Raw genomic sequence first — 27,972 nt, 5'->3', positions numbered from 1 at the left:
AATGGCACTGCTGCGGGGCCGAGGAGGCAGCGCGCCCGACATGGCGGCGTCATCCGGCTTCAGGCTCAGCTGCTCCCTGGTGGGACACGAAATGGACGTCAGGGGGCTGGTGGCCACCCTCTTCCCCGTGGGATCCTTCGTGTCCGTGTCGAGAGACCGCAGTGCGCGGGTGTGGGTGCCCAACGGGTAAGGGAATCAGCCGGCAAGCGGCGGAGTGGGGATCTCGGCGCTGCTACCCGCCATTGCGGGCGGCGCTGCATCCTGATGACTTGACAAGATGAGCAAAGGAGGGAGGGAGCGGCTTCGGTACTAGTCACAAAGTTCGGGTGGTTTAAAAATATATACTCTTCGGTAACATGACGGTTTTTGGAAATGTATTTCGACTTCGAAGCAATTCTCAAGTTGGACATTTCCTGTCGAATACAAGAAAGAGGCAGGAGTAGGCTGGCCACCGGCCCCTGGGCCGGTTTCCTGTACTAACCACATATCTCTTCATTTCTTAATATTCAATGTAATACTAGCCCCTGACTGAATGTTCAAAACCTTCATGTATAGATTATTTAAAAAAATCACTACCCTCTGGGTAAAGAAATCTATCTTCATTTCTGTCCGTAATAATAAATCTCTTTGAGACAATGACTTAGTTTAGCTGGGATTAATCATCACTGTATCTACCCAGTCAAGCCCTGGTTCAATACTGGACTACTGCTTTCTCTGCAATGTATTAATAACTTGGGTGTGCAGAGTACAATTTGCAAATGACCCAAAACTTGGAGACCAAGTGAATCGTGAACAGTGTAGACCTCAAAAGTATAGACAGATAGTGGAAAAGAAGATTAGGTGGTAAATGAATTTTGATCTTAAGAAATGTCGAATTATATTTTGTCAGTAGATTTAGAAGAGGAATACGGTTATGGATAGTTCTCAACTGGCTACACAAAGTAAGTGTCACAGCAATTGGCAAAAATGGTAAACACAATTATTGCCTTAGAGTACAAGAGCAACCAGGTAATGATAAATTGTTGCGATTGTTTGATATGGTCACAATTGAAGCATTATGGTTCTCTCTGAGCACTACACTACAGGAATGGTGTGAAGATATTGGAGAGAAAGCAAAAGGGGGTTATCTAAAATTATTCAAGACAATGGACATTAGTTGTGTAGATAGCAGTTCCCAGACATGTCATCAGGACCTGCACAGACTAATTGACAGGAGTACTTGCAGGCATTTTTAATCTCTCACTGCTTCATTCCAAGGTTCCCAAATTTTTTCTGGCTTAAAAGTGGTAATTACTCAGAACATTGTCAGCCTATGGAAATAATTTAAAATACTACAACTTTGTGCAACCCACGCTAGTAACTATCAATAGAAACTGATTCCATGTTTCAAGTATAAGAAAATAACTGCAGATGCTGGTACAAATCAAAGGTATTTATTCACAAAATGCTGGAGTAACTCAGCAGGTCAGGCAGCATCTCGCCCATTCCTTCTCTCCCAAGATGCTGCCTGACCTGCTGAGTTACTCCAGCATTTTGTGAATAAATACCATATTTCAAGAGGAATGGAGCCATGCATATATTTAAATATAAAACTATGTCTTCTGATTATTATTTTTTTACTTCCTCTATTGCTATACTTCCCATTTTAATGACTAGAAAAGGAATCGACTGTTATAGGGATGTAGTTATGTCTTCAAATTTGTAGTAGAAATCAGGGTTTTGATGATTGTATTTATCAAGTAAAACTGTGAAGTTTCTTTGAAAGACTGTCCAGGCAACACTGGCAATTTAGATTCTTAAAATTTTGATTTTTCTTTAACTTTGTAAAGCTGCCTATAGTTTACAATTTGATATATTTGCTCATTTGTAATTGGATTCTATTTCAGTTCCAACAGGGGTTTTACAGAGATGCACTGTATGAATGGGCATTCAAATTTTGTATCCTGTGTGTGTATTATTGCACCCAATGACACCTATCCTCGAGGACTGATTGCAACAGGAGGGAATGACCATAACATTTGTGTTTTCACATTGGATAGCCCTGCACCACTGTATATTTTAAAAGGCCATAAAAATACGGGTAAGAAATCTTTTGAAAAATACTTACTTGCAACAATATGGAGGTCCTCTGTGGCAATTTTAATATTTCTTCTGTGGATACGTTTATTTGTTGAATTAAATTTGAGCCAGCAGGATACTGATGAGATGATGTATTTGGATGTGTTTTCAGTTTGGTTGTTTGCTAGCATTTTGCTGTTTCAGGAACTTAACCACACTGTTTTAGAATACAAAAGGTATCTGGACAGTGGTGTATTAGACATTTGCTTGGTGAAATTATTTACTTCAGGAAATACCTTTTTTTTTAAAAAGTATGGATAGTAAGAAACCATAGGGAAGGAGTTATAACAAGTTGCAAATTGCATTTACATCCACATTTGGTGTACATAAAGTGAAGCTGATGTTGTACAAGACCTTTTTTTTGGGTGCAGTCAAAAGTACAGGGACAGAATAAAAAGAACCATATCCACCATATAAAGCATACTGTTGCATTGCAGCTTGGTTTTGGAACAGCTCTTCCCAAGATCGCAAGATATTGCAGAGAGCTTTGGATGTAGCCCAGTCCATCTCACAGACCAGACCTCCCACCATTGACTCCATCTATACTTCACCCTGCCTTGGAAAAGCATCCAATATGATCAAAAACTTGTCCCACCCCATCATTCCTTCTATGCTCCAGCACAGCAGAAGGTGCAGAAGCTTGAAAGCATGCACCACCAGACTCGGAACGGGCTTCTTCCCCTCTATTATCAGGCTTTTGATGGGTTCTTCAATAAGCTAGGGTACTGTTCGATTCATCTCTACTCCATTGGCTATACTGGATTTTCTGTGGAATTGATGCATTACAATGCTAAGAACTATATTCTCCACTTTGTATCGCCCCCTTTGTCCTATTGTACTTGAGTTTGACTTGATTGTATTTATGTATGGTATATCTGATCTGTTTGGATACCATGCAAAACAAAACCTTCCACTGAATCTTGGCATGCCTTTCAATAATAAACCTAAACCAAGACAGGTGTTCAATTTTGGACACCCAAGCAAAGATTTAATATAAAGTTTAAATGTTACAGGGGATGAGGTTGCACAGTTATTAAAGTGAATCCTAAGTTCTCAAGTATTAAATTTTAGTGCTGAGAAAGTTAAAGAAGATACCTTGGAGATATTCATGTTATTGTTTTAATGAGATCAAACGTTATAATGAGTGGCAGCACAGTGTCACAGGTGATGGAACAACTGCCTCATAACTCCAGTGAACCAAATTCAACCCAACCTCTGGTGCAATAAGAGTGGAATTTTAGTATTCTCCAAGTGATCATGTGGGTTTGTGTGTTTTGGTTTCCTCCCACATTCCTTTATCATGGTTAATTGGCCACTGTTAATTGGCCACTGTAAGCCATCCTTTATGAAAAGTGGTTGAATCTTGTGAGAGTTAATGTAATTGTGATGAGAATAAAATGGAATTCATCTAGGATTAGTGTAAATGCATGCTTGATGGTGGATGCGGACTTGATGCGCTGAAGAGCCCATTCCGTGCTGTATGACACTTGATTAATATTACTGAGATTTAATTTAAAAGTATCACCATGTCAAATTGTGTGAAGATAATATCATCCAAGCTTTCAGCATGTGCATGGGCTAGAACAAGAACCACTTAATAGTCACTTTGGAAATTAACAAGCAGATAAAAACATGTAATGCAGGACAAAAACATTTGAAAATCCTATGGGAAATTTTACTTTGTTATTGCGAATCTGAAACACTCTGGCCCCTAACCTGCCAGTTCCCATTGACACAATTGTTCTTGTAATGCAATCTTGGGTTTAGGTTTAGTTTTATTATTGTCACATGTAATGAGATACAGTGAAAAGATTTGTTTTGCATGCTATGCAAACAGATCAGATGTACTATACTTGGATACAATCAAGTCAAACTCAACAATAATAGATAGAGCAAAGGGGAAGGTACAGAGTAGAATGTAGTCCTCAGCTTTGTAGTGCATTGTGGTGCATCAGTTCCACAGTCAATGTCCACAATGGAGTAGTCCCCTAGCTTATGAAGGGACCATTCAGAAGCCTGATACAACCCAACAATATGCTTTCCGTGATGCATCTAGCAATTCGTAAGAGTCACTGGATACATGCCGAGTTTCCTCGGGATGTAGATATGTTGGTGTGTCTCGGCTGTTGTATCAATGTGGTTTCTTAGGAAGAGAACTCTTGTGCAACAGCAGAACTATCCGTAGTTCTGAAAGTGCCCCAATCTTCTTCTGATAGTGAATCTTGGAAATGTAAGAAATATTCAGATGAGCTAAGATCTGGGGAAGGGAAACAGTTAATGTTTCAGATCGATGATCTTTCATCAGAAATGAGAAAGTTAAAAAATATGCTTTTTATGTTGTTCATCCTCATAGCGTTATGTTTCTTTCTAGTTTTGAGTAGTTTGCTGATCTGATTTATGAACCTTTCTCATTTCTGCTCAAAGCTGAAAAGTTAACTGTTTCTCTTTCACAGGTGCTGTGTGACTTGCTGAGTAGTTTGAGAGGTTTCTGTTCCTAATTCAGATTTCCAGCCACTGCAGTGTTTTGTTTTCTGATTAGTACATTTATAAATGCTGATAATTTTATTTAAGTTTATATGTGGATGAGAATTATTTTCAATTTTAAAGATGATAATTTTTGGAAAGGAATGCTGGCTTTTTGATTGTTCTTTTTTCCTGATCTACAGCTGTGAATCGCAACTTTGCTTAATGTTAAAACTCCACAGGTGGTCAATTTGACCTAAAACCGGATGTCCAAGTAACAGGTTGAAACTAGTTCTGGTGTATGTGCAAGAACAAATGAAAATTCTTCACGGATGGGGATGGGTTATTCAAAATTTATTCCAAAATTCCACATTCCTTTCCTAAATACATTTATTTCTCTTCAGTTTGCAGTCTGTCAGCTGGAAAATTTGGTACTTTACTCAGTGGATCTTGGGATACAACATCAAAAGTCTGGTTAAATGAAAAATGTTTGATGACTTTACAGGTACATCTTATTTTTGACCTTTTTTAATAATTTAGCAGTAAATATATTCTGAACTCTCAAGCTTTAATATTATTTGAAGAAGTATATTTTGTTTTTAGGGCCATACTGCAGCTGTGTGGGCAGTAAAGATACTGCCTGAACAGGGTTTCATGCTGACGGGATCTGCTGACAAAACAATTAAGATGTGGAAAGCTGGTCGATGTGAGCAAACATTTACGGGTAAGTCCGTGTTTTGGATCTTTCACCAATGTAGCACGCATTTCTCACATGTAAACAGAATGTTACTATTTATAAATCAGCAATTTGTACACTTTTTCTAAAGATGGGGATGGGAGGGATTTGGGAAATACACTTTCTTTAGGGATTCATAGGTTATCAACTATATTAATCTGAGAAATATACAACAGTGAGTGGTACTGCAGTGTGTCTTGCATAACCTGACAAAGCTAGATATATAAAATATATTTAAAACTATACACAAGATATATAAATAAGTTCTGAAAAAAATTATGACTATGGAAGTTCCAAATTTTCAGCAGTCTGTCTCTGAGTGGTCTAAATAATTTCTTAGCTGGTGAGATTCCATTGATGGTGATACCTATCCCTGAATCAATGGTATCCAGAGATAAGTATGCAATGAACAATGGATGTTCCAACTGGACAGAACAAACTTAATTTTCATTTTGTAAAGTCCAGTATATTGTCGATTAGAGAACTTGTCGAACAGAGAGCAATCGGTTAAGACCACAGCAAAGGTTTAATTTTCTAGGGATAACTTTTAAAGAAAAAGGGTCTACTTGTCTATGCTTGTCCACAGTTAGAATCACTGTATTATGAAAAGGATATTGAGAAATTGGATTGGGAGCAAGTAGGTTTATAGAGGAGGTACCCACATTATAAGCTTGGGTCAGGAAAGAGTGATTGGATGGAAGTGCAAGAAACTGGAATCCGGAAACTGGAGCAAAAATAGAACTGCTGGAAGAATTCAACAGGTCAGGCAGCATCTGTCGAGGGAAATGGACAGTTGATGTTTTGAGTTGAGAACTTCAACTGTCTCTTCTCCGGGAAAGAGAAGGCCAAGGCAGAACAACCAGTGTTATTTCCAAAAAGAAATAGTAATTTGGATTGGAGATCATTTACAACTTGCAAAAAAAGATCAAAAGTTTGAAGACGGCCATCAAAAAGATTAAGTAATTAAAACAAATGCAATAAATACAGGATTAATTTTAATGGGTGATGAATGGTCAGCATGGACTTGACGGGCTGAAGACCCTGTTTCTGTGCTGCGTCTTTATGATCTATGACTCTAACAGAAGAAATAGAAGCAGAAGTTGATAATTCGACCCCTCACATGCTAACCTACTTACGACCATGGCTGATTGTTTAATTTAGAATACTTTTCTGTGCAAACCCTTATTGATTCCCTTAAATGCACTGATGGATTTTAGATGTTAAAAGGAAGCTGATGTCACCCCTGCTTTGATCTGCAGTGGTTCCTGGTCAGGCAATATTTTGCTTAAAAATATATATCTTTTCATATCTTTCGTACCCCATACTCAATATCAGACAAGTTTCTTATAACTAAATACTGGTTTTCATCAACTCTGCTTCTACGCTGTTCCATTCCTTTCTCTCATTTCTATGTTGTTGTCCTGGACATTTTAAAACTTTGAGCATTTAATCATGAAGTAGCTATGTACTGCACATTTTTTCGATTACCAAGGCCACTTATGCCTCTGTGACATTGCCTTACTCCATTCTTGTCTTGGGTAATGATTATTAGGTTTGCAGATGAGACTAAAGTAGGTGGTATCATAGACAGTAAAGAGGGTTATCAAAAATACAGCAGGATCTTGATCAGCTGGGTAAATGAGCTGAAGAATAGCTAATGGGGTTCAATGCGGATAAGATTAAGGTGTTGGATTTTGGGAAGTCGTACCAGGGTGCAACCTTCACAAAGAATGGTAAGGCCCTGGAGAGTGTTGTCGAGCAGAGGGATCTAGGAGTAGAGGAGTACAGTTCCCTGAAAATGGTGTAACAGAGGCTTTTGGTACATTGGCCTTCAGTCAAGGTATTGAGTATAGAAGTTGGGTTGTTATGTTATGGTTGTACAAGATGCTGGTGCGTTGTGTTCCGTTTTGGTAACCTTCTTGTAGGAAGGATGTCATTAAGCAGGAAATAGTGCAGGAAAGATTTGAGTATATGCCAAGACTCAAAGGCCTTTATTTCTTGGAGCGCAGTAGGCTGAAGGGTGATCTTATAGAGGTGTTTAAAATCATGAGGGGATTGTTGGGGTGAATGCACAGTTTTTTACCCAGGGTATAGGGGAATCAAGAACCAGGGGACATAGGTTTAAAGTGAGAGGGGAAACATTTAATGGGAACCCGAGGGACAATTCTTTTTACTGAGAGGATGTATGGAATGAGCTGGTAGATGAGGCAGCCTCTATAGCAACATTTAAAAGACACTTAGACAGATACATGGATAGGGAAGGTTGAGAGCAATACGGACCAAGTACGGGTAAATGGGACTAGCTGAGATGGAGCATCTTGGTTGGCATGGCGGGTTGAGCCGAAATGCCTGTATCTATGCTTTGTGACTCTTTGACTATCTGCTAAAATGCTTACCCAGGATTTTGTTACGTATAGATTTGACTATTACAATAAACTCATTGTTAGCTTCTCATATTCTGTTCTCCACAAATGTAGGATCATCAAAAACTCTACTTCATGCAAATCATGTATCAATCACCCTGTGCTTCCTGACCTAAATTGGTTCCAGATAAACCCGTGGCAGATATTTAGAGATTCCATCCTCGTTTTCAAAATCCACTGATCTTGTTCATTTCTTTTACTTGAATCTTCTTTTACCGTACCACCTCGGGAGATATTTGCATGACTCCATTTCTAGTCCAGAGTGATTGGTTTTATTGCCAATATTATAAACTCTGGAATTCTAATCTTTGTGCCTATCATCTTTGCTTTAAAACCAGCCTCATTGACCAAGATGTCTGTCATCTACTCAAATATCTTTGGGGGTGGGGGACAATATTACTTTTCATTTAATCTGTAAAGCTTGTGACAATTTACTAATTCATTGGTGTTATGTTGACACACGTTGTTACTGAGATGAGCATGCAAATCTTTTTAAAGGAGTAATTCTCATTGTAACTATGCCTCACTCATTTGACTGTGGAATTAGGTGTTTCAGGGAACTAAATAGTATTTTTGTAACAATTGATCAAAGACGTTTTTCTGGTTTTGTTTTTATTAACTTTGGCCTTTTTTAGGTCATAACGACTGTGTTAGAGGACTGGCCATTTTGAATGAATTAGAGTTCCTATCTTGCAGTAACGATGCCACTATTCGACGATGGCAAATCACTGGGCAATGTTTGCAGATTTATTATGGACATACAAATTATATCTACAGCTTATCAGTCTTCCCAAATGGAAAAGGTAAGTAGTTTTATAGTTTTATATTTTCATTTATAATATATATTTGATGCGCAAATCGAATGGTTAGACATGGAATACATGTTTTAAGTTGCTGACAGTGCTAGGGCTGTACATGGAATGAAGTCAAGGTGTTTTTCTTCAGTGCTGATATGGAATTTTGGACTTGCTTTGTCTAATGCTAACTTATTATACTTCTGGAGGGAGAATTTCTTAAATGTAAATCTTCCTTATGCCACCAGATAAAGCATCCAAGAAAAAAATTTCAGATCGTAGATCCTGTTGCCTTGGACAGAAATGTATTTTCTTGAATTTACAAGTTATTTCAAATCTATTTCAATATTGCAAATGTTAGCAAAATAAATGCTTGATTTCTTAATCTTAAGATTCAATTTACCATATACTGATACATATACATGAGACAATCATGTCCTATTTAAGTAATTTATTAATTCATAATGCAAGGTGCTTTCTTGGCATAAACATTTTTAACAAAATAGTAGATGGTCATGTTACAGATAGGAAAATATAAAATGAAATGCGCTAAATTCCCCTCCAAAGTTTGCAGAAATGGTAATATTCGAGAGATAAAATAAGATTTGGTAGATATACTGCAGAATTTGTACAAATTATATGCTGAATTATCATTCACTCAAAGGTCTATTGTTTCAAACAGGTTGGGTAAATTCTTAGGCATAGATAAATTTTGATGTGGGAATTGAGCAAGTGATTGAAAACAACTATTTTTAGTTTAAAATTATTATTAACTACATTATGCAAAATTAGTTATAACTATCTATAAATGTCATTGGAAACATTGTTTACTGGATGCATTTATTCTTAAGTCTGGGGTCTGTAGTATGGTTGGAGTCTGGAGTGTGTAACTGAAGTCACCAGTGTAAGCCAGGCATGTTTTTAAATAGTGTTCACGTGTTATAGCTTTTGATGACCAGGATGCAGTAGAAAAACAATGTTAAGAGGGAAGCACCCTTGTACTTCTGCCATGGCTGATGAAAATCTTAGGAAAGCGACAGGAAAATAAGTACTATAGAAATGTGCTGAACTTAAACTCACAAATTAACCTACTGCCCAAATGTGACTGGAATAATGTGACATGACATTTTTGTACAAAGGGCATAGATTTAGTGGGAATACTCCTGGAATATGCAAATAGCAAAGTGGTCAAGTTACAAAGGGAATTTTTATTTTTATTTCATTTGTTTGTGTTTAGACTGATGTTATGGTATAAAATAGACTTCATTGTGTGCTCTTTTCTGGGAAGACAATGCAGTGCTTTATAATACCGAATATTGTACCTTACAAGTACGTGTAATATTTTAAGGCAAGAAATCACGTTCTCTGCTTTCTGGACAAGAAGGATGACTTTATTCAGTATTGGCTTGTAGATTCACTTATTTTATCATTTGCAAATCAATATTTGCTCCTGTGGAAACGGGTACCATTTGCTTTGCAATAGTAAGAGAGAATTCTATTTAGCAAACATGTTATAAATTGCCTTTAACTGTAACGGACTATATTTGTAATATTTGAACTCTCCTATGTTGTTGTGATATTTAAAATTTGATCATAGTCTATTGCAGCACTTTTGTAAGGACGAAGTTAAGACCTTAAAATTGATCATGGGTAGTGTGTCACTAAAACTGAACTGATCAAACCGATTTATCATAAAGCTACTTATAATTACGAGTACCTGATGCATCATAGCAAATGTGTAATGGTTTACATTGCATGATGCTCCATTGTTCTTAGCATGGCATAAGTGGGAGCATGTTTTAATTACTGAGACAAGAAATAGAAGTAGAATTATTTCCCGATAGCTAGTCCTGTGTGAAAATGAAATGTTTAAAAGGATCAAACAAATATTTCATCTTGCTATCAACTTGGAACCAACACTACTCCAATTCAGATAAAACATGATATTTAACCAGAGCAAGTTTTAAGCATTGTGTTTGTTATTTTCAGTGTATCAAGGTGGAAAACGTAACTAAAATAATGTTTTATTTCTTTGGAAACCAAAATAATTTCTTACTTCTAAGTTGTACATTTTTCTAATCACTGTGCAAATCTCTTTCTGTCCAGATTTTGTAACCACAGGGGAGGATCGATCCTTAAGAATTTGGAGGGATGGAGAATGTACTCAAACTATCAGACTTCCAGCTCAGTCTGTATGGTCCGGCTGTGTATTGGATAATGGTGATATTGTTGCGGGTTCAAGGTAAATTTGTTGTTCAATAATTAGGTATTATTGCTTTTAATAAATTTATCATAGAATTAATTGGTTCTTTTCAAGATTTGAATTTGTGCATGATTTACTGTAGCCATGCTAAGAAAAGTATAATGGAATAAGTGATATAAAATACCTTGTTACCAGAAATACATCTTTGCGCTGGGGGAATGTGTACAGCAAATCAAAAGGAAGGAGAGACTACAACACCTCCAGTCCTTCCAGTGATTTCATACACTCTGTGCAGCCCAGGGTGGAGCTATAAACCCTGCCTTAATGATGAGTGGCTGCATTGTTTTCACCAGCCGATGCAGTACCAACCCTCACAGATGGCCTCATTTGAATTGATCATTGTATTCTGAACTGCACCAGTGGGGGTTCCTTTTGCTGTTTTGTTGCTCCACATGCCCCACTGTAGACCTGAGTCCACTACCTAGTTCCTGACACAGCCTTGCTCTCATTGTGCTACAATGATCATTTTTAATGCTGATTCACTGGTACACTTGTTCCTGGAAACACATTCTGAGTGCTGCGAGAGGTGGCAGGATAAGCACCTTTACTCGTTGCGAAATAAGTTACAGGTTTTCATTAGCTGTAATATTAATTCTACACATCTAATTGTGTATAATTGTAAAGTTTCACCCTGAAATTGTAAAACATGTTCAATCTCTTTTAAGATCAGAGAACTTTGATAGCATTTTAACATAACCTTGGAACCCTTTCTGCCCTTGCAGAGTCACAATTACTTCAGTTTCAAAGTTATTGTTTTGGTCAAACTCTGACATCTTGCTATCTCTGTAACCTCCTCTTCTACAACCATTTGAAATCCATGTAGCTGGAACTCTTTTGAATTCCTCTCTTTCCCACTGGCGGCAAAGGCCCTCTGTTAATGTCATAATCTCTAATTATGTCCCTAAATCTATATTACTCCTTCCTTAGATGCCTTAATGTACATTTTTTTATCAAGCTTGGTGGCCACAAGCTGTACTATCTCCTTATGTGGCATAGTGTCAGTTTTTCTTTTCTTTGAATTTGGTTGTGCAAAATGCTTTGTGGTTTTACTGCATTAGAGATATTTTCAACTCAGTTTGTATTGCTTTAATATGCTGATGAAATTTCCATTGCAGCGATAGTGTAATAAGAGTTTTTACAGAAGCTGAAGAACGGACAGCCTCTGCAGAGGAGATCCAAACTTTTGAGAACGAGCTGTCCAGCGCAACCATTGATTCTAAGACTGGAGATTTAGGAGATATAAATATCAATGAACTTCCAGGGAAAGAACATCTCGATGAACCAGGTATGTGATGTTATTCCTTTTTAAACTTGGTTAAAATTTTAAAGCTGTTTTATAATGTGCTCAACATAAATTTATATGTGTACATTTTTTTTGTTGGCTGCATCAAAATATTACTGAAGTGCTTATTTCTGTTTGGAATCTTTTCAGGTGAAGCTGCGAGTTTTTCCTTTTCTGGAAAAAATCACAAGATTGACATTTTACAGCTCTTTGTATTTTCATATTGATATGCAGTATTTATATTGTGTCATTTCACATGCTGGCTAAAAAATAAGATATTTTGAAGCAATTTTGTTTTAGTCGTGATTGTTTCTGATTGAGTATGTAGAGCTCAATTATTGGCAGTTTTGTCATATTGACCCCTATTTAACTGAAGTTACAATTCAATAGACAATAGGTGCAGGAGTAGGCCATTCAGCCCTTCGAGCCAGCACCGCCATTCAATGCGATCATGGCTGATCACTCTCAATCAGTACCCCGTTCCTGCCTTCTCCCCATACCCCGTCACTCCGCTATCCTTAAGAGCTCTATCCAGCTCTCTCTTGAAAGCATCCAACGAACTGGCCTCCACTGCCTTCTGAGGCAGAGAATTCCACACCTTCACCACTCTCTGACTGAAAAAGTTCTTCCTCATCTCCGTTCTAAATGGCCTACCCCTTATTCTTAAACTGTGGCCCCTTGTTCTGGACTCCCCCAACATTGGGAACATGTTTCCTGCCTCTAATGTGTCCAATCCCCTAATTATCTTATATGTTTCAATAAGATCCCCCCTCATCCTTCTAAATTCCAGTGTATACAAGCCTAATTGCTCCAGCCTTTCAACATACGACAGTCCCGCCATTCCGGGAATTAACCTAGTGAACCTACGCTGCACGCCCTCAATAGCAAGAATATCCTTCCTCAAATTTGGAGACCAAAACTGCACACAGTACTCCAGGTGCGGTCTCACCAAGGCCCGGTACAACTGTAGAAGGACCTCTTTGCTCCTATACTCAACTCCTCTTGTTATGAAGGCCAACATTCCATTGGCTTTCTTCACTGCCTGCTGTACCTGCATGCTTCCTTTCAGTGACTGATGCACTAGGACACCCAGATCTCGTTGAACATCCCCTCTTCCTAACTTGACACCATTCAGATAATAATCTGCCTTTCTATTCTTACTTCCAAAGTGAATAACCTCACACTTATCTACATTAAACTGCATCTGCCATGTATCCGCCCACTCACACAACCTGTCCAAGTCACCCTACAGCCTTATTGCATCTTCCACACAATTCACACTACCCCCCATCTTAGTATTATCTGCAAATTTGTTCAGGCTAATTCCTGCAGCAATTAGAGGGATGCAGATTTTGTCACTCAAGGCTGTGGCTGTTATAAACACCGACACCTAGTTTTTCTGTGAACTAAAATTACCTTTGAACTAGTTTTTAAAGAGCAAGACTTTATGCTTGGATTAATTTGAAATTTAAATGAAATGAAGAGTTCAGGAGGGATTTATTTTCCAAGCCTGTCGGTTTCATTACACAAACTGGTTACTATTTTTCTGTGCTTTATAAGAAAATAACATGTACATAAACTTCAAAATTAAGGAAAAAATAATCACTCTCCTGTGTTGGACTTTGTTAATTCTCAAAGTCAGGAACTGAAAACACAAAGCATTAAGGCATAATTTGACTAGTATTCAGCATTTGAGCTTAATTTTTAAAATCTTTTTTTCAGGCACTAAGGAAGGTCAAACGCGACTAATCAGGGTTGGAGATACTGTTCAGGCTTATCAATGGAATGTTGTTGATGGGCGATGGTTAAAGATTGGCGACGTGGTGGGTTCATCAGGAGGAACCCAAAAGTCCTCGGGCAAAGTTCTTTTTGAAGGCAAAGTATGTTTAAACATGAAGGAATGCCATCTAATACATGTGTCCAAAATGCTAGTCTAGCCTATTGTATATACCGAATATAATATAAATTCACTTACCAACATTTGCAAATGTGTGATGATATGGTTTCATGTGTGAGGGAGAATATTAAAATAAGTAATTTAAATCCAAATGTTTGTTAAACAAATGTTCGGCATCTTTATTTCATTGATTAATGGAGCATTCAAGAGTGGTCAGTGCTTATGTATGATAATGTGATGGTAGCAAGCAACCTTGAGTTCTTGGATAAATTCACCCCCCCCCCAACCGCCTCCTCAAATGTAAGATAATGATTGAGGATATTACTGAGAAGCTTCTAGTCTTCTGCAGCTGAACTAGTTGTGTTGTACCTCAGCCTATCAAGTTTCAAACTATTCTTGCCCAATCCACTTGTGTGCATCCCTCCATGACAGTTCTTTAATCTTACAAGTTCCATGTCACCATTCTTGAGTAAAATGATGGAAAACCTGCACACTGTATTCTGAGTACTAAGTCTGCACGATCAGAAAGCCTTTGATAAGGTCCCACATAGGAGATTAGTGGGCAAGATTAGAGCACATGGTATTGGGGGTAGGGTGCTGATATGGATAGAAAATTGGTTGGCAGACAGGAAACAAAGAGTAGGGATTAACGGGTCCCTTTTAGAATGGCAGGCAGTGACTAGTGGGGTACCGCAAGGCTCGGTGCTGGGACCGCAGCTATTTACACTATACATTAATGATTTAGATGAAGGGATTAAAAGTAACATTAGGAAATTTGCAGATGACACAAAGCTGGGTGGCAGTGTGAACTGTGAGGAGGATGCTATGAGGATGCAGGGTGACTTGGACAGGTGTGAGTGGGCAGATGCATGGCAGATGCAGTTTTATGTGGATAAATGTGAGGTTATCCACTTTGGTGGTAAGAACAGGAAGGCAGATTATTATCTGAATGATGTCAAGTTAGGAAATGGGGAAGTACAAAGAGATCTGGGTGTCCTTGTTTATCAGTCACTTAAAGGTAGCTTGCAGGTACAGCAGGCAGTGAAGAAAGCTAATGGCATGTTGGCCTTTATGACAAGAGGAGTTGAGTATAGGAGCAAAGAGGTCCTTCTGCAGTTGTACAGGGCCCTAGTGAGACCGCACCTGGAGTACTGTGTGCAGTTTTGGTCACCAAATTTGAGGAAGGACATTCTTGCTATTGAGGGAGTGCAGCATAGGTTCATTAGGTTAATTCCTGGAATGGCGGGACTGTCGTATGTTGAAAGACTGGAGCGACTAGGCTTGTATACGCTGGAATTTAGAAGGATGAGAGGGGATCTTATTGAAACATATAAGATTATTAAGGGATTGGACACGTTAGAGGCAGGAAACATGTTCCCAATGTTGGGGGAAGTCCAGAACCTGGGGCCACAGTTTAAGAATAAGGGGTAGGCCATTTAGAACGGAGATGAGGAAAAACTTTTTCAGTCAGAGAGTTGTAAATCTGTGGAATTCTTTGCCTCATAAGGCAGTGGAGGCCAATTCTCTGGATGCTTTCAAGAGAGAGCTAGATAGAACTCTTAAAGATAGCGGAGTCAGGGGGTATGGGGAGAATGGCGGTGCTGGCTCGAAGGGCCGAATGGCCTACTCCTGCACCTGTTGTCTATTGTCTATTAACAGACGAGGAGCTTTAATAATAGGCTGCAGTTTGTCATCTTTAGTATTCTCAATTAAAATGGAAATTCTCTACCTTTATATAAAACCATCCATGAATGTATGTTTATGATGGTAGCTAATCTTAATGATGTTAAACATCAAGAATATTTTCTTTTTCTCTTCATTTTAGGAATTTGATTATGTATTTACCATTGATATTAATGAAGCAGGACCTTCAATGAAACTGCCGTACAATATTAATGATGATCCATGGCTTGTTGCACAGAACTTCTTGGAAAAGAATGACCTGAACCCAATGTTCCTAGATCAGGTTGCAAACTTCATCATTGAGAATACAAAAGAGCATACATTAGGATCAACAGGCACAGGGTTCTCTGACCCTTTCACAGGTTAGTGAGATAATGTACTGAAAGTATTATGCCTATTGGTTATTCTTCATATGCAACAAATGCATGCACATTCCTCTGGTTGCACAGTGAAAAAAATACTAGGTCATATCTTAACTAGTCTATGCCCTTTGCTTGGACCTACTGCCACTTTGCCATTCTAGACATACAGCGTTATTTGATATAAATGTAAAAGGTTTGACTTGCTTACAGAGTAAGCACTGGAAACATTTGGCATGGTCCTCATCCATACAAACTACAGTGATATATGTGAATGATCATGCTAGGAATCTGGGACTAAACTCTGTTTTGGTATTTGTCCAAAGCCAGACTAATCTGCTGAACTGCTTTACTTCAAAATGGCAGAACGGTTTTGAGCTTCCAAATATTTTTAAATATTTTAAAAGAGCTGCAGTAAACTGTTGGAACATCATTTAAAGCCAAAGTATTGTTGTACAAATGCTCTCAGAAATACTTTCACATATTTCAAATTAAAGTTGATAGATCATTGCACTAAAATCTCAATACTGTGGCGGGCTAAACTCTGGGAACTATTGGTTTTAATTCTAACTAATAGATGGGCGTGGACACGTTGAGTCCAAACCTTTCCTGCGGGCCCGGCAATCCTCCGTGCAAACCTCCCCTGCAGGCCCAACAATCTTCCCCCCTCAACCCCCTTAAAACTCCCCCAGGGGTGGCTGAGGGGGGGAAGAGGAAAGGAGAGAGGGAGCCACTCGCCCCGGGTGGCCATCGCTGCGGCCAGCAGCAGGAGATCTCTCCTCACCCCCCTCCCCACCCCTCATTGGCCGACACTCGGGCGAGTCCCGCCCCGGTGGCCATCTTGGGCACGGCAAGTGGAAAAGGGAGTTATTAAAGTTTAAAAGGTGATTTTTAGTGTTTAAAAAGTGAATAACTTTTAAAATATAACAACCATTTGAACCGCAGCCAATGGGAGTAAGGTGGGCCTAAAATTGTTGCACTGTCGTGTACCGTTTTGGCTGTATTTCGGGTATGTACAATCAAACTAACAAAATGACAAACAAGATGGGAGTTTTAGTAATATTTACTAGACCAAGTGGACCTGTTGGGCCCAAACCTCTCCTGCATTGGTGCAGCACACTCCCCCCTCCCCCCCCCCCCATCTCTCCACCCTTCCCCTCCCCCCACTCCATCCCCCTCAACGCCTCTTATCCTCCCCCCTCCCTCTCTAGGAGATAGATTTAAACTTTAAAATGTGAAAAACATTTAAAATAAAACACCGATTTCAATGAAACTTTTTCCATTAGCACCAAAGTGACGACGACGAGTAAGATGGGCCTAAAATTGTCACGCTATCGTGTACCATTTTGGCTGTAGTTCAGAAACAAAACAAAAAAAAATGAAACAGGAAGATAGAGGGAGAACTGGGAAGGGGGAGGGGAAGAGAGGGACAGAGGAACTATCTAAAATTGGAGGTCAATGTTCATACCGCTGGGCTGCAAGCTGCCTAAGCGAAATATGAGGTGCTGTTCCTCCAATTTCTGGTGGGCCTCACTATGGCACTGGAGGAGGCCCATGACAGAAAGGTCAGATTGGAAGTGGGAGTTGAAGTGCTCAGCCACTGGGAGATCAGGTTGGTTGAGGCGGACTGAGTGAAGGTGTTGAGCGAAACGATCGCCGAGCTGCGTTTGGTTTCGCCGATGTAAATAAGTTGACATCTAGAGCAGCGGATACAATAGATGGGGTTGGAGGAGGTGCAGGTGAACCTCTGTCTCACCTGGAAAGACTTTGGGTCCTTGGATGGAGTTGAGGGGGGAGGTAAAGGGACAGATGTTGCATCTCCTGCGGTTGCAGGGGAAAGTGCCCGGGGATGGGGTGGTTTGGGTAAGGAGGGACGAGTGGACCAGTGAGTTACGGAGGGAACGGTCTCTGCGGAACGCAGAAAGGGGAGGGGATGGGAAGATGTGGCCAGTAGTTAGGTCCCGTTGGAGGTGACGGAAATGTTGGAGGATGATTTGTTGGATACGCTGGCTGATGGGGTGGAAAGAGAACGAGGGGGATTCTGTCCATGTTACGAATAGGGGGAGGGGGAGCAAGAGTGGAGATGCGGGATATAGAAGAGGCCCTAGTGAGAGCCTCATCTATAAATGGAAGAGGGGGAAGCCCCATTTCCTGAAGAATGAGGACATCTCTGATGCCCTAGTGTGAAACACCTCATCCCGGGCGCAGATGCGGCGTAGACGGAGGAATTGGTAGGGGATAGACTTTTTGCAGGAGACAGGGTGGGAGGAAGTGTAGTCCAGCCTTCCTTTGTCCCGCCCACCTGACATCAGTCTGAAGAAGGGTCTCGACCCAAAACGTCACCCAAACCCCTCTAATTTATTCATTGCCAGGCTTTGTCCAGCCCACACCTCTTTCAGTTTTCTGCCTCCACTACAATTAATCTGAGCAAGAATCCTGAGCTGAACATCACCTATCCATTCCTTCAACAGATGCTGCCTGACCCATTGAGTCATTTCAGCACTGTGTTTTATTCTTTGAACCATGTGTTCAAAGCTCTGACTTTCTATACCAAATACCCGTTTATACATGGTATATATAATGAAAGCTATTACTTTTGTGATTCTTCTTTTGATTTTGGACCCCGGCTATTTTTCTTCTTAGTTCTTCAATTGCCAGGCTTTTTCCAGCCCCAAGGAGAAATTATTTACCCTGTTACTGGCTGACAGTACAGACCTTTAGACTCTCAATCGTGGTTTCAGAGAATCATCTCTACATCACTAACTGGCCAGTTTTTTCCATTCCACCCCACTGAATTTGCACCATGTGCTATACTGTTATGATAAATAGTTATGTTATATAACACTTATGATTAGCTGCGCATCCACGCAGTAGTCTGTAACCTTATTGACATAGACCGCAAGAACATCATTTGTGTTGGAGAAGTGCAAGGGCTAAGCTTCATCAGTACTGGCTTCTGAATCTCTAGTTTATAGTTGCATCCACCTACCCTTCTTTCCTGATCAATTATAAAGGAACGTGACTGCCTCTTGAATAAAGTATCCAAGTAACCTTCCCCTTTCCTGTGCACGAGCGTCGCAATCTCATTGGGTTCATCTCAAGGGTTCATCAACCCTTAGCTAAAAATTCTGCCTGCTTGCTATAGATGTTGACGTTATTTTGCAAATCACAAATTAGAAGTTAAATTGAAAGTAACTGAATAGTGATTAGGCCAAAAAAACCATAATTTCAGATAACTAATAAGTTACTACAACATGGGCATTTGTGTAGCTGATGAGTAAGAAATAGACCATGCTTTAATGCTGAAGTGGGTGATTGCCAGTTCCAATACTTTGAGAAAAAGGTATTTGATGCATCCCTTTCTCTGCTTTCCCATAACTTTGAGCAGTTTTTCTCCAAATTTCTTTATACTATTTTTTAACATTTTATTGGATCTGCTTTTATCACTCCAGCTTTTCAGATCTTTCAATATCCATTTTTTTAAAGTGGAAAAATATATTCTCTTATGCATCTTTGAGATATTACCTTAAATATGTCTTTTCTGCTTATGAATACGTTCCAGTGAAAATATTTTCTTATTTACTCCATAAAAGCTCTTAAATATTGTGAATACCATTTGTTTGCATGTAACATATTTTTGTATGAGGGTATGTTGCTGTTTATTTGTATGAGGATCTGTTATTGATATTGACAGTAAAGGTTAAGCTTTTTCTGATCTCCATCAATTTTCCACTAAATGGATCTTGATCACAACATTTCACAGTTCCTTTTTCCTAATTAAGTAAGCAAAACTTGATATTTCATAATATTTTTACAATTTGCAGGTTCAGGGCGTTATATACCAGGGACTGAATTGGGAACTGGAGGCACAAATGAAGTGGATCCTTTCACAGGTATTGTTTCTCTTTGGAAACCGTGTTTTTGATAAATCAACTAACACATTTGAGATACATTTAAAGTGTTTTGACCACATTTTAGAACTGACAGATGATCTTAAGTTCCCTCAAATCAGAGTATTCACTTTGTTTAATATTCATGTTCCAGTAATGGCCAATTCCACTGGGGACTTCTGTGATGGTTATCTTAAATACAACATTTTCTATTTTTAATTGCTTTGGAAAACACAGCAGAGCTTTCTCTCCCCTCTCCCCTTTCCTCTCCCCCCTCACACGACCCGGGGGAGATTCCTCGGCCGGCAACGGGTGCACCGGTTGTCAGTTTGTGGAGGGTTGCCACGCCCGCAGGTGAGGTTTGCACCCGACGGGGGTTGCCGCGCCCGCAGGAGAGGTTTGGACTGAATGGGTTCATGCCAGTCTAGTAGTTGGATAAATCCTAATGCCTTTCTCCTGTATGCAAAACTTGTTTGTTTTTTTATTCCTTGGCTTTAGATGGCCATGGATTAATCTGATCAAAATATTTTTAAGGTTGAGGGGTTTTGCTGTGAAAATTCAGAGTAGAAGGATTGATCGTAAGGTTGAACCAGTTGGATATGCAAGTCATCCTATCGTGTATTGGAAGTCTGGAACTCTAAAACTAAAACATGAATGCAATTGTGATTTTCAAGACTTGGAAATTTCTCTTGTTTAGCTGTAGATAGTGGTCAGCCATGATATAATTAATTGTGGGAATGAATGTCGTGCCCCTGTATTTGTGTTCTCAGTTTCTGTCTTGGTCAGCTAAGATTTTGATGATGACTTTATTCCAACCAAATCCATGCATGAAGGTAGCTTGAGGAGTCACTCCAGTATTTATATGTTCTAACAGTTATAACTTTCAGTTATTTTGGTGAAAGCACCAGCTTTCTTTGTAGGCCACTTAGATTAACTATACAATCAATCAGGGAGGAACTGAAGGGAATCCACATCAGTCAGGAAATGGTGTTAGATAAACTGTTGGGACTGAAGGCAGATAAATCCCCAGGGCCTGATGGTCTGCATCCCAGAGTATTCAAGGAGGTGGCCCTAGAAATCGTGGATGCATTGGTGATCATTTTCCAATGTTCTCTCATCTCTGGATCAGTTCCTGTGGCCTGGAGGGTAGCCATTGTAACTACACTTTTTAAGAAAGGAGGGAGAGAGAAAACGGGGAATCATAGACCAGTTAGCCTTACATCGGTAGTGGGGAAGATGCTTGAGTCGATCATTAAAGATGTTATAGCAGCGCATTTGGAAAGCAGTGACAGGATCGGTCAAATTCAGCATGGATTTATGAAGGGAAAATCATGCTTGACTAATCTTCTGGAATTTTTTGAGGATGTAACAAGTAGAATGAATAAGGGAGAGCCAGTGGAGGTGGTGTATCTGGACTTTCAAAAAGCCTTTGACAAGGTCCCACACAAGAGATTAATGTGCAAAATTAGAGCACATGGTATTGTGGGTAGGGTATTGACATGGGTAGAGAACTGGTTGGCAGACAGGAAGCAAAGAGTAGGAATTAATGGGTCCTTTTCAGAATGGCAGGCAGCGACGAGTGGGGTGCCGCAAGGCTTGGTGCTGGAATCCCAGTAATTTACAATATATATTAATGATTTAGACGAGGGAATTAAATGTGATATCTCCAAGTTTGCAGATGATACAAAGTTGGGTGATAGTGTGAGCTGCGATGAGGATGCTACGAGACTGCAGGGTGACTTGGATAGGTTGGGTGGGTGGGCAGATGCATTACAGATGCAGTATAATGTGGATAAATGTGAGGTTATCCACTTTGATGGCAAGAACAGGAAGGCAGATTATTATCTGAACACCTTCGCTCAGCCCGCATGAACCAACCTGATCTCCCGGTTGCTGGACACTTTAATTCGCCTACCCATTCCTACACAGACCTTTCTGTCCTCGGTCTCCTCCATTGTCAGTGAGGCTAAACGCAAATTGGAGGAATAGTATCTCGTATTTCACTTGGGCAGCTTGCAGCCCAATGGTATGAATTTTGATTTCTCTTACTTCAGGTAGCCCCGGCATTCCCTCTCTCTCTCTCTCTATCCCTCTCCCATCCAAGTCGCTCTAGCTTCTCATTTTCACCCCTCAAACAGCTAACAATGGCCTGTTTCCTTTATCATCGTTACTTTTTTGCATATCTTTCATTCATTGTTCTTTATCTCTCCACATCACTGTCTATATCTCTCGTTTCCCTTATCCTTAACCAGTCTGAAGAAGAGTCTCAACCCGAAACATCAGCCATTCCTTCTCTCTAGAGATGCTACCTGTCCCACTGAGTTACTCCAGCTTTTTGTCTATCTTCGGTTTAAACCAGCATCTGCAGTTCCTTCTTACACATTATCTGAATGATGTCAGATTAGGAAAAGGGGAGGTGCAACGAGACCTGGGTGTGCTTGTACATCAGTCACTGAAAGTAAGCATGCATGTACTGCAGGAAGTGAAGAAAGCAAATAGCATGTTGGCCTTCAATGCGAGAGGATTTGCGTTTTGGAGCAAGGAGGTCCAACTGTAGTTGTATAGGACCCTGGTGAGACCGCACCTGGAGTATTGTGTGCAATTTTGGTCTCCTAATTTGAGGAAGGACATTATTACTATTGATGGAGTGCAGCGTTGGTTCACTAGGTTAATTCCCGGGAAGGCGGGACTGACATATAATGAGAGAATGGGTCGACTGAGCTTGTATTCACTGGAATTTAGAAGGATGAGAGGGGATCTTATAGAAACATATCAGTTCTTAAAGTATTGGACAGGTTAGAATGTTCCCGATGTTGGGGGTGTCCTGAACCAGGGGTCACAGAATAAGGGGTAGGCTATTTAGGACTGAGATGAGGAAAGATTTGAGTTGTGAATCTGTGGAATTCTCTGCCACAGAAGGCAGTGGAAGCCAATTCACTGGATGTTTTCAAGAGAGTTAGATTTAGCTCTTGGGGCTAAAGGGATAAGGGTAAAAAGCAGAAACGGGGTACTGATTTTAGATGATCAGCCATGATCATATTGAATGGTGGTGCCGGCTCGAAGAGCCGAATGGCCTACTCCTGCACCTATATTTCCTATGTTTTCTATGTTTCTAATGTAAATGAGCTAGAAACATAGAAAATAGTTGCAGGAGTAGGCCTTTTGAGCCAGCACCGCCATTGAATATGATCATGGCTGATCATCCAGAAATAGTACCCTGTTCCTGCTTTCTCCCCATATTCCTTGATTCAGTTAGCCCTAAGAGTTACATCCAACTCTCTTGAAAACATCCAGTGAATTGGTCTCCACTGCCTTCTGTGGCAGAGAATTCCAGATTCACAACTCTCTGGGTGAAAAAGTTTTTCCTCATCTCAGTCCTAAACAGCCTACCCCTTATTCTTAGACTGTGACCCGTGGTTCTGGACTCCCCCAACATCGGGAACATTTTTACTGCATCTAGCCTGTCCAGTCCCTTAATAATTTTATATGTTTCTATAAGATCCCCTCTCATCCTTCTACATTCCAGTGAATATAAGCCTACTCGACCCATTCTTTCATCATAAGTCAGTCCCGCCATACTGGGAATCAACCTGGTGAACCTATGCTACATTCCTTCAATCGCAAGAATGCCCTTCCTCAAACTCAGAGACCAAAACTGCACATAATGCTCCAGGTGCAGGTTTGAATTAATGTCTCGGGTCTAGATGCAATTGGTGCATTAGTCCATGATGCTTGATTTATGTTACGCAGGAAACCAAAGTTGGGAAGGTGTTGGTGTTTATATAATATATCTGAGGATGTATTGTAGTTTTAAAAGGGTGATATCAACTTCGTGTACACATTCTGATGCTAAGAAGATATTGTTTATTATTATTGCAGGGTCTGGTCGTTATGTACCTGGCTCCTTACCATCTGGTCTTGCTCCCTCTGCTGGAGGTGACCCATTTACAGGTAAAATTTGAGAAGGCACTGGGAAAAATATTTTTTTCTCCACAATTAGTGAACATTGTAAGTTACTTACCAAAAACTTTTTTTTTCTCTGCATGTAATATTTCAATTACAGAACAGAATTGATTTGCTGTTCAAGCTGCAGGCAATCGACTGAAGAGTCTTGACATTTAATTAAAAGTCAATACATTCTGTTGAACTTGAATTTTGGAGTGGGTTCCATTTAAGCCTTGAAATATTTAGATTTTTAGAATTATTAGTTTAAGATGCATTTTTAAAAAGTATTCAATATGTAATCTACTAGGATGCTTCTAAGCTGTTCTGTGGATTATTCTGAGACCACATTATCTGAATCTATACTGAGTGAACAATATTCTTAAATTATGAGAACTGCTTTTACATTATAAAAATGTTAATGTTCACAGGAGTAAATGCTTATGTTTCTGCTGCTGGACGTGCTCCCACTACAGCTGTCAGTAACCCTTATTTTCCAAAAAAAGACCCTGTTACATTTGATCAAGCAAACACAATTCAGATAATAGGTAAGCATCTTTATTCTGTCTTTATTTAAAAACCAACTTTTGTTGACTTTCATTTGATCAGCAAAGATATTTTGCAGTTCTTTCCCCCCCCCTCCCAATGTATCGGTATACATTCTGTTAGTAAATAAGTGTTTTCATGTTGCCACGCATTGCCATGCCAAAGGGATAATTCTTTTAAGGTGCTTTGTCAGATATTTGTATCTTTACTAAATAATGTGTATTATAGGGAAACTAAAGGAACTGAATGAGCGCACATCTGCTGACCATAAACTGTCTGAAGATGATTTGCAAATGCTTGAGAAGTTTCTATGTGTTGTATCGAGTCCTTCTGCACAAGAAAGTCCTACAGCACAACAACTAGAGATTTTATGGAAAGCTGCACAGTGGCCAGAAGGTTGGCAAATAATGATTTATATTGTTCTAGAAATGATTAAGATATTTAATGTGTTTTAATATTTGTGAACAACTGAAAGTAAAAGGACCATCCAAATCTCCAGAACTGGTATTGATGAACATTTATTTTTGAACATTTTGCCATTATTACTCTTAAGGATATCCAATAAAAGGAAATACGCAAGCTCACTTTACTGCTTTCTAGAGATTGTTTGAAAATTTTAAATTCTGTGACTGAGAAGCAAATCCTGTTTTACTTAAATATGGACGCTTTGGTTTTGCTAGTTTGTTTCTACTCGCTGTTTTATTAATAGAGAATTGGATTCTATTGTCAAGGATGGGATTTAAATACAAGTCTTTTCATAGATTTTATTCCTGCTAAGTATGTGAAGGGGTAAGATTTTACTGTCCTAATAGTGCAGTTCTTGTATCTAATAATATTTTATATTAAATTAGTTGGGTTTCTGTTACTTGTTTTTTGTTTTAAATAGCTGTGTAGAATAGTCATAGAACCCAAGTTGCCCAAGTCATAGCCGCCCAAGTTGTCCTATCGTCGCTCGCCCACTCTCCCGTGTTTGGCCCATACTCCCTTAAACCTTTCCTGTCCACGTACCTATCCAAATGTCTTTAAATGTTGTTTTTGTACCATCCTCAACTACCTCTGCAGCTCGTTCCATATGCTCATCACAATGTGTGGTTGCCCCTCCGGCTCCTATTAAGTTTTCCCCTCTCGCATTAAACTATATTCCCTGGTTCTTGATTCCCCTACTCTGGGTAAAAGGAAACCTCACCCATTCCTTCTCTCCAGAGATGCTGCCTGGCTGCTGAGTTACTCCAGCATTTTGTGTCTACCTTCTGTGGATTCAACCTATTCATTCCCTCGTGATTTTATAAACTAGGAATGCGAAGAGGATTAGCATCTGTTTGGGTTTCTTGTGAAAAGATAATGTTGACATTATTTATAATGTTTGTTTTAGGCAAAGTATTGGGAACATTTTAAAGTAGGAAAGACCATGGAAGTGGTAAAATAAAAGCCAATGCATAAAAGATATAGGGTTATTTAATCTATAGCCAGACTTGCATTTTCTTTTCACAGCTTTTAGAATTACAGTATCTTGAATTCTGCTATTGAAGTCTTGTTATTTTGATTTATGAACTCCTGTCATAGGGCAGATCTGAAAATGACATAATCTCTTGCAACCAGTTTGCAAGTGTGGCTAGTTTTTTAACTGAAGATTTGGGGTTAAAATAACATTATTTCCACATTCTGGAAATCTGAAATACAAGGAACAAGTTGGACAACATTTCTAGAGAAACAGTTAACAGATTTTGGGTTGGTTGAAATTTATCTTATGATAAAGTGTAAAGGGGAGGATGAGCAGGAGAACATTGAAATTGTTTTGAGATGGGAAAAGCACATTTGAATGTTAAAGATAACAATATTCAAAAGACATTTGGACGGGTACATGGACAGGAAAGGATTAGAGGGATATCCACCAAATGTGGATAAATGGGATTGGCTTTGATGGGGCACCTTGGTCCGATAGGATCAGTTGGGCTGAAGTGCCTGTTTCCATGTTATGTGACTCCGATCAATGACATTTCACAAGTATACTTCCACTCTTCAGCTGAGAGTTTTTTTAAATGGATTGATATCATGGGGAAGTTAGCAGATACATTAATTTGCAACGGTGTAGAGTTGATTCACTTAAAAAAATCATGGACACTTGGCCGAATAGACCAGTAGGGATTAAAGTTCTTCAATGTTTTATGAAATATTACCATGATGTTTGAAATATATGTTCAAATATATTAAATTTGTACTTTTAATATTGTTACAGTGAAAAGTCATTTATTTGTGACTTAATTTGTTTTTATCTCTTTTCTAATTTAGATATAGTTTTTCCTGTGCTGGATATTCTTCGTCTTGCTATCAGGCATCCCACAGTAAATGAACATTTCTGCAGTGAACACTACAGCAAACAGTTCAGCAACTACCTCTTAAACAAAATCAATCTACGGGGAAAGCCTGCTAATCAAATGCTTATTCTCCGAACAGTCTGCAACTGTTTTGCTAACCAAACACATGGCTCAAAGTTCATGATGTCCTTGAGGGAAGCAATACTCTCCCAAGCAATTGAAATGAGATCAGCTAGCAGCAAGAATGTTCACATAGCACTATCCACTTTGATATTAAACTATGCAGTAAATCTGCACTCAGGAAATGATATTGAAGGTAAAGCAAATTGTTTATCCATTATAAGTGCAGCCATAGAAGTTCTCCAAGATTATGAAGCTATTTTCAGACTTTTGGTGGCTCTTGGAACAATTATAAGTGATGATCCAAATGCTTTGCAACTGGCTCAATCGTTGGGAGTTGATTCTCAGATCCGAAAATATTCTTCTGTTTCAGATCCAGCAAAAGTTGGGGACTGTTGTAGATTTGTTCTGAAAGTGCTGTAATTTCTGATTATAGATTTTCAAGGGTTATAGCCAAGTGGTATTAATTTTGATTACATTATTCCTTAAACTCTGGCAAATAACACATATGGGAGAAAAATAAATTCTGGGGTGTTTGATTATTGTGACAAAATTGTTGCAGTAGAAAAGTACAAACGATTTTAAGAATAAAGGAACTGCTAAAATGTGATTTTATATTTGAATATTTTTGCTTTGTTTTAAGATGTTTCCAATAATTTAAGATAGTCGACCTTTCAATTTATTTGTGAAACTGCTCTTGCAAACATCTAAATTTTCCATAATTGTCATTTAAATTTTCCAAATTAAATTTCACCTTTAAATTACTCCTTCACAGACTTTGTAAGAGCATTATTAGCATTTTCTGAGCTCTTTTCATGTTATAGGATTTATTTTGCCCTTCGGCCTTCAGCATCTTTATGGGTTTGTTGGATTATGAAAATTTCATGAACTAGTATTAAGACTCCTAAAATGGAATGAGCATTGACTACCTGCTCCTCCCACAGACTATCTGATAGATAATCAAACCCTTGATAATGGAAAGTTACAGGATTTAGTGTTGAAATTAGTTTACAATATTAATAATCCATACCGTGTTCACTGATTTATCCTCCAATTGAGCTTTAAAGAACAAATATATCAATGTTAAAGCCGTAATTAATTCTAGTTTAATGCTATGGCAGGAGACAAAGTACACGAGTAA

General features: G+C 39.1%; 1 protein-coding gene across 1 annotated transcript; it reads left to right on the top strand.

Annotated features, from left to right (window-relative positions):
- The first annotated feature begins 1 nt into the window (after position 1).
- Positions 2-27,495, top strand: plaa (phospholipase A2-activating protein). The gene is made up of 14 exons (XM_078396950.1): positions 2-186; positions 1,887-2,080; positions 4,986-5,086; positions 5,185-5,305; positions 8,376-8,543; positions 10,641-10,776; positions 11,913-12,082; positions 13,802-13,959; positions 15,802-16,021; positions 19,843-19,911; positions 23,788-23,859; positions 24,282-24,398; positions 24,625-24,792; positions 26,686-27,495. Exons 1-14 carry the CDS (start codon positions 2-4, stop codon positions 27,252-27,254), a joined length of 2,448 nt encoding a protein of 815 aa, XP_078253076.1. The 3' UTR covers positions 27,255-27,495.
- Positions 27,496-27,972: the final 477 nt, after the last annotated feature.

Source organism: Rhinoraja longicauda, chromosome 3, assembly GCF_053455715.1.
Source record: "Rhinoraja longicauda isolate Sanriku21f chromosome 3, sRhiLon1.1, whole genome shotgun sequence".
Lineage (NCBI taxonomy): Eukaryota > Metazoa > Chordata > Chondrichthyes > Rajiformes > Arhynchobatidae > Rhinoraja > Rhinoraja longicauda.
This window is presented reverse-complemented; position numbering and strand designations above follow the sequence as displayed.

Bases quoted from the DNA above. Each gene is read 5' to 3' on its own strand.
- plaa (XM_078396950.1), top strand. From the start codon at position 2: ATGGCACTGCTGCGGGGCCGAGGAGGCAGCGCGCCCGACATGGCGGCG. The intron at 187-1,886 runs GTAAGGGAATCA...ATTCTATTTCAG, and splicing joins CGGGTGTGGGTGCCCAACGG to TTCCAACAGGGGTTTTACAG. The intron at 23,860-24,281 runs GTAAAATTTGAG...TAATGTTCACAG, and splicing joins TGGAGGTGACCCATTTACAG to GAGTAAATGCTTATGTTTCT.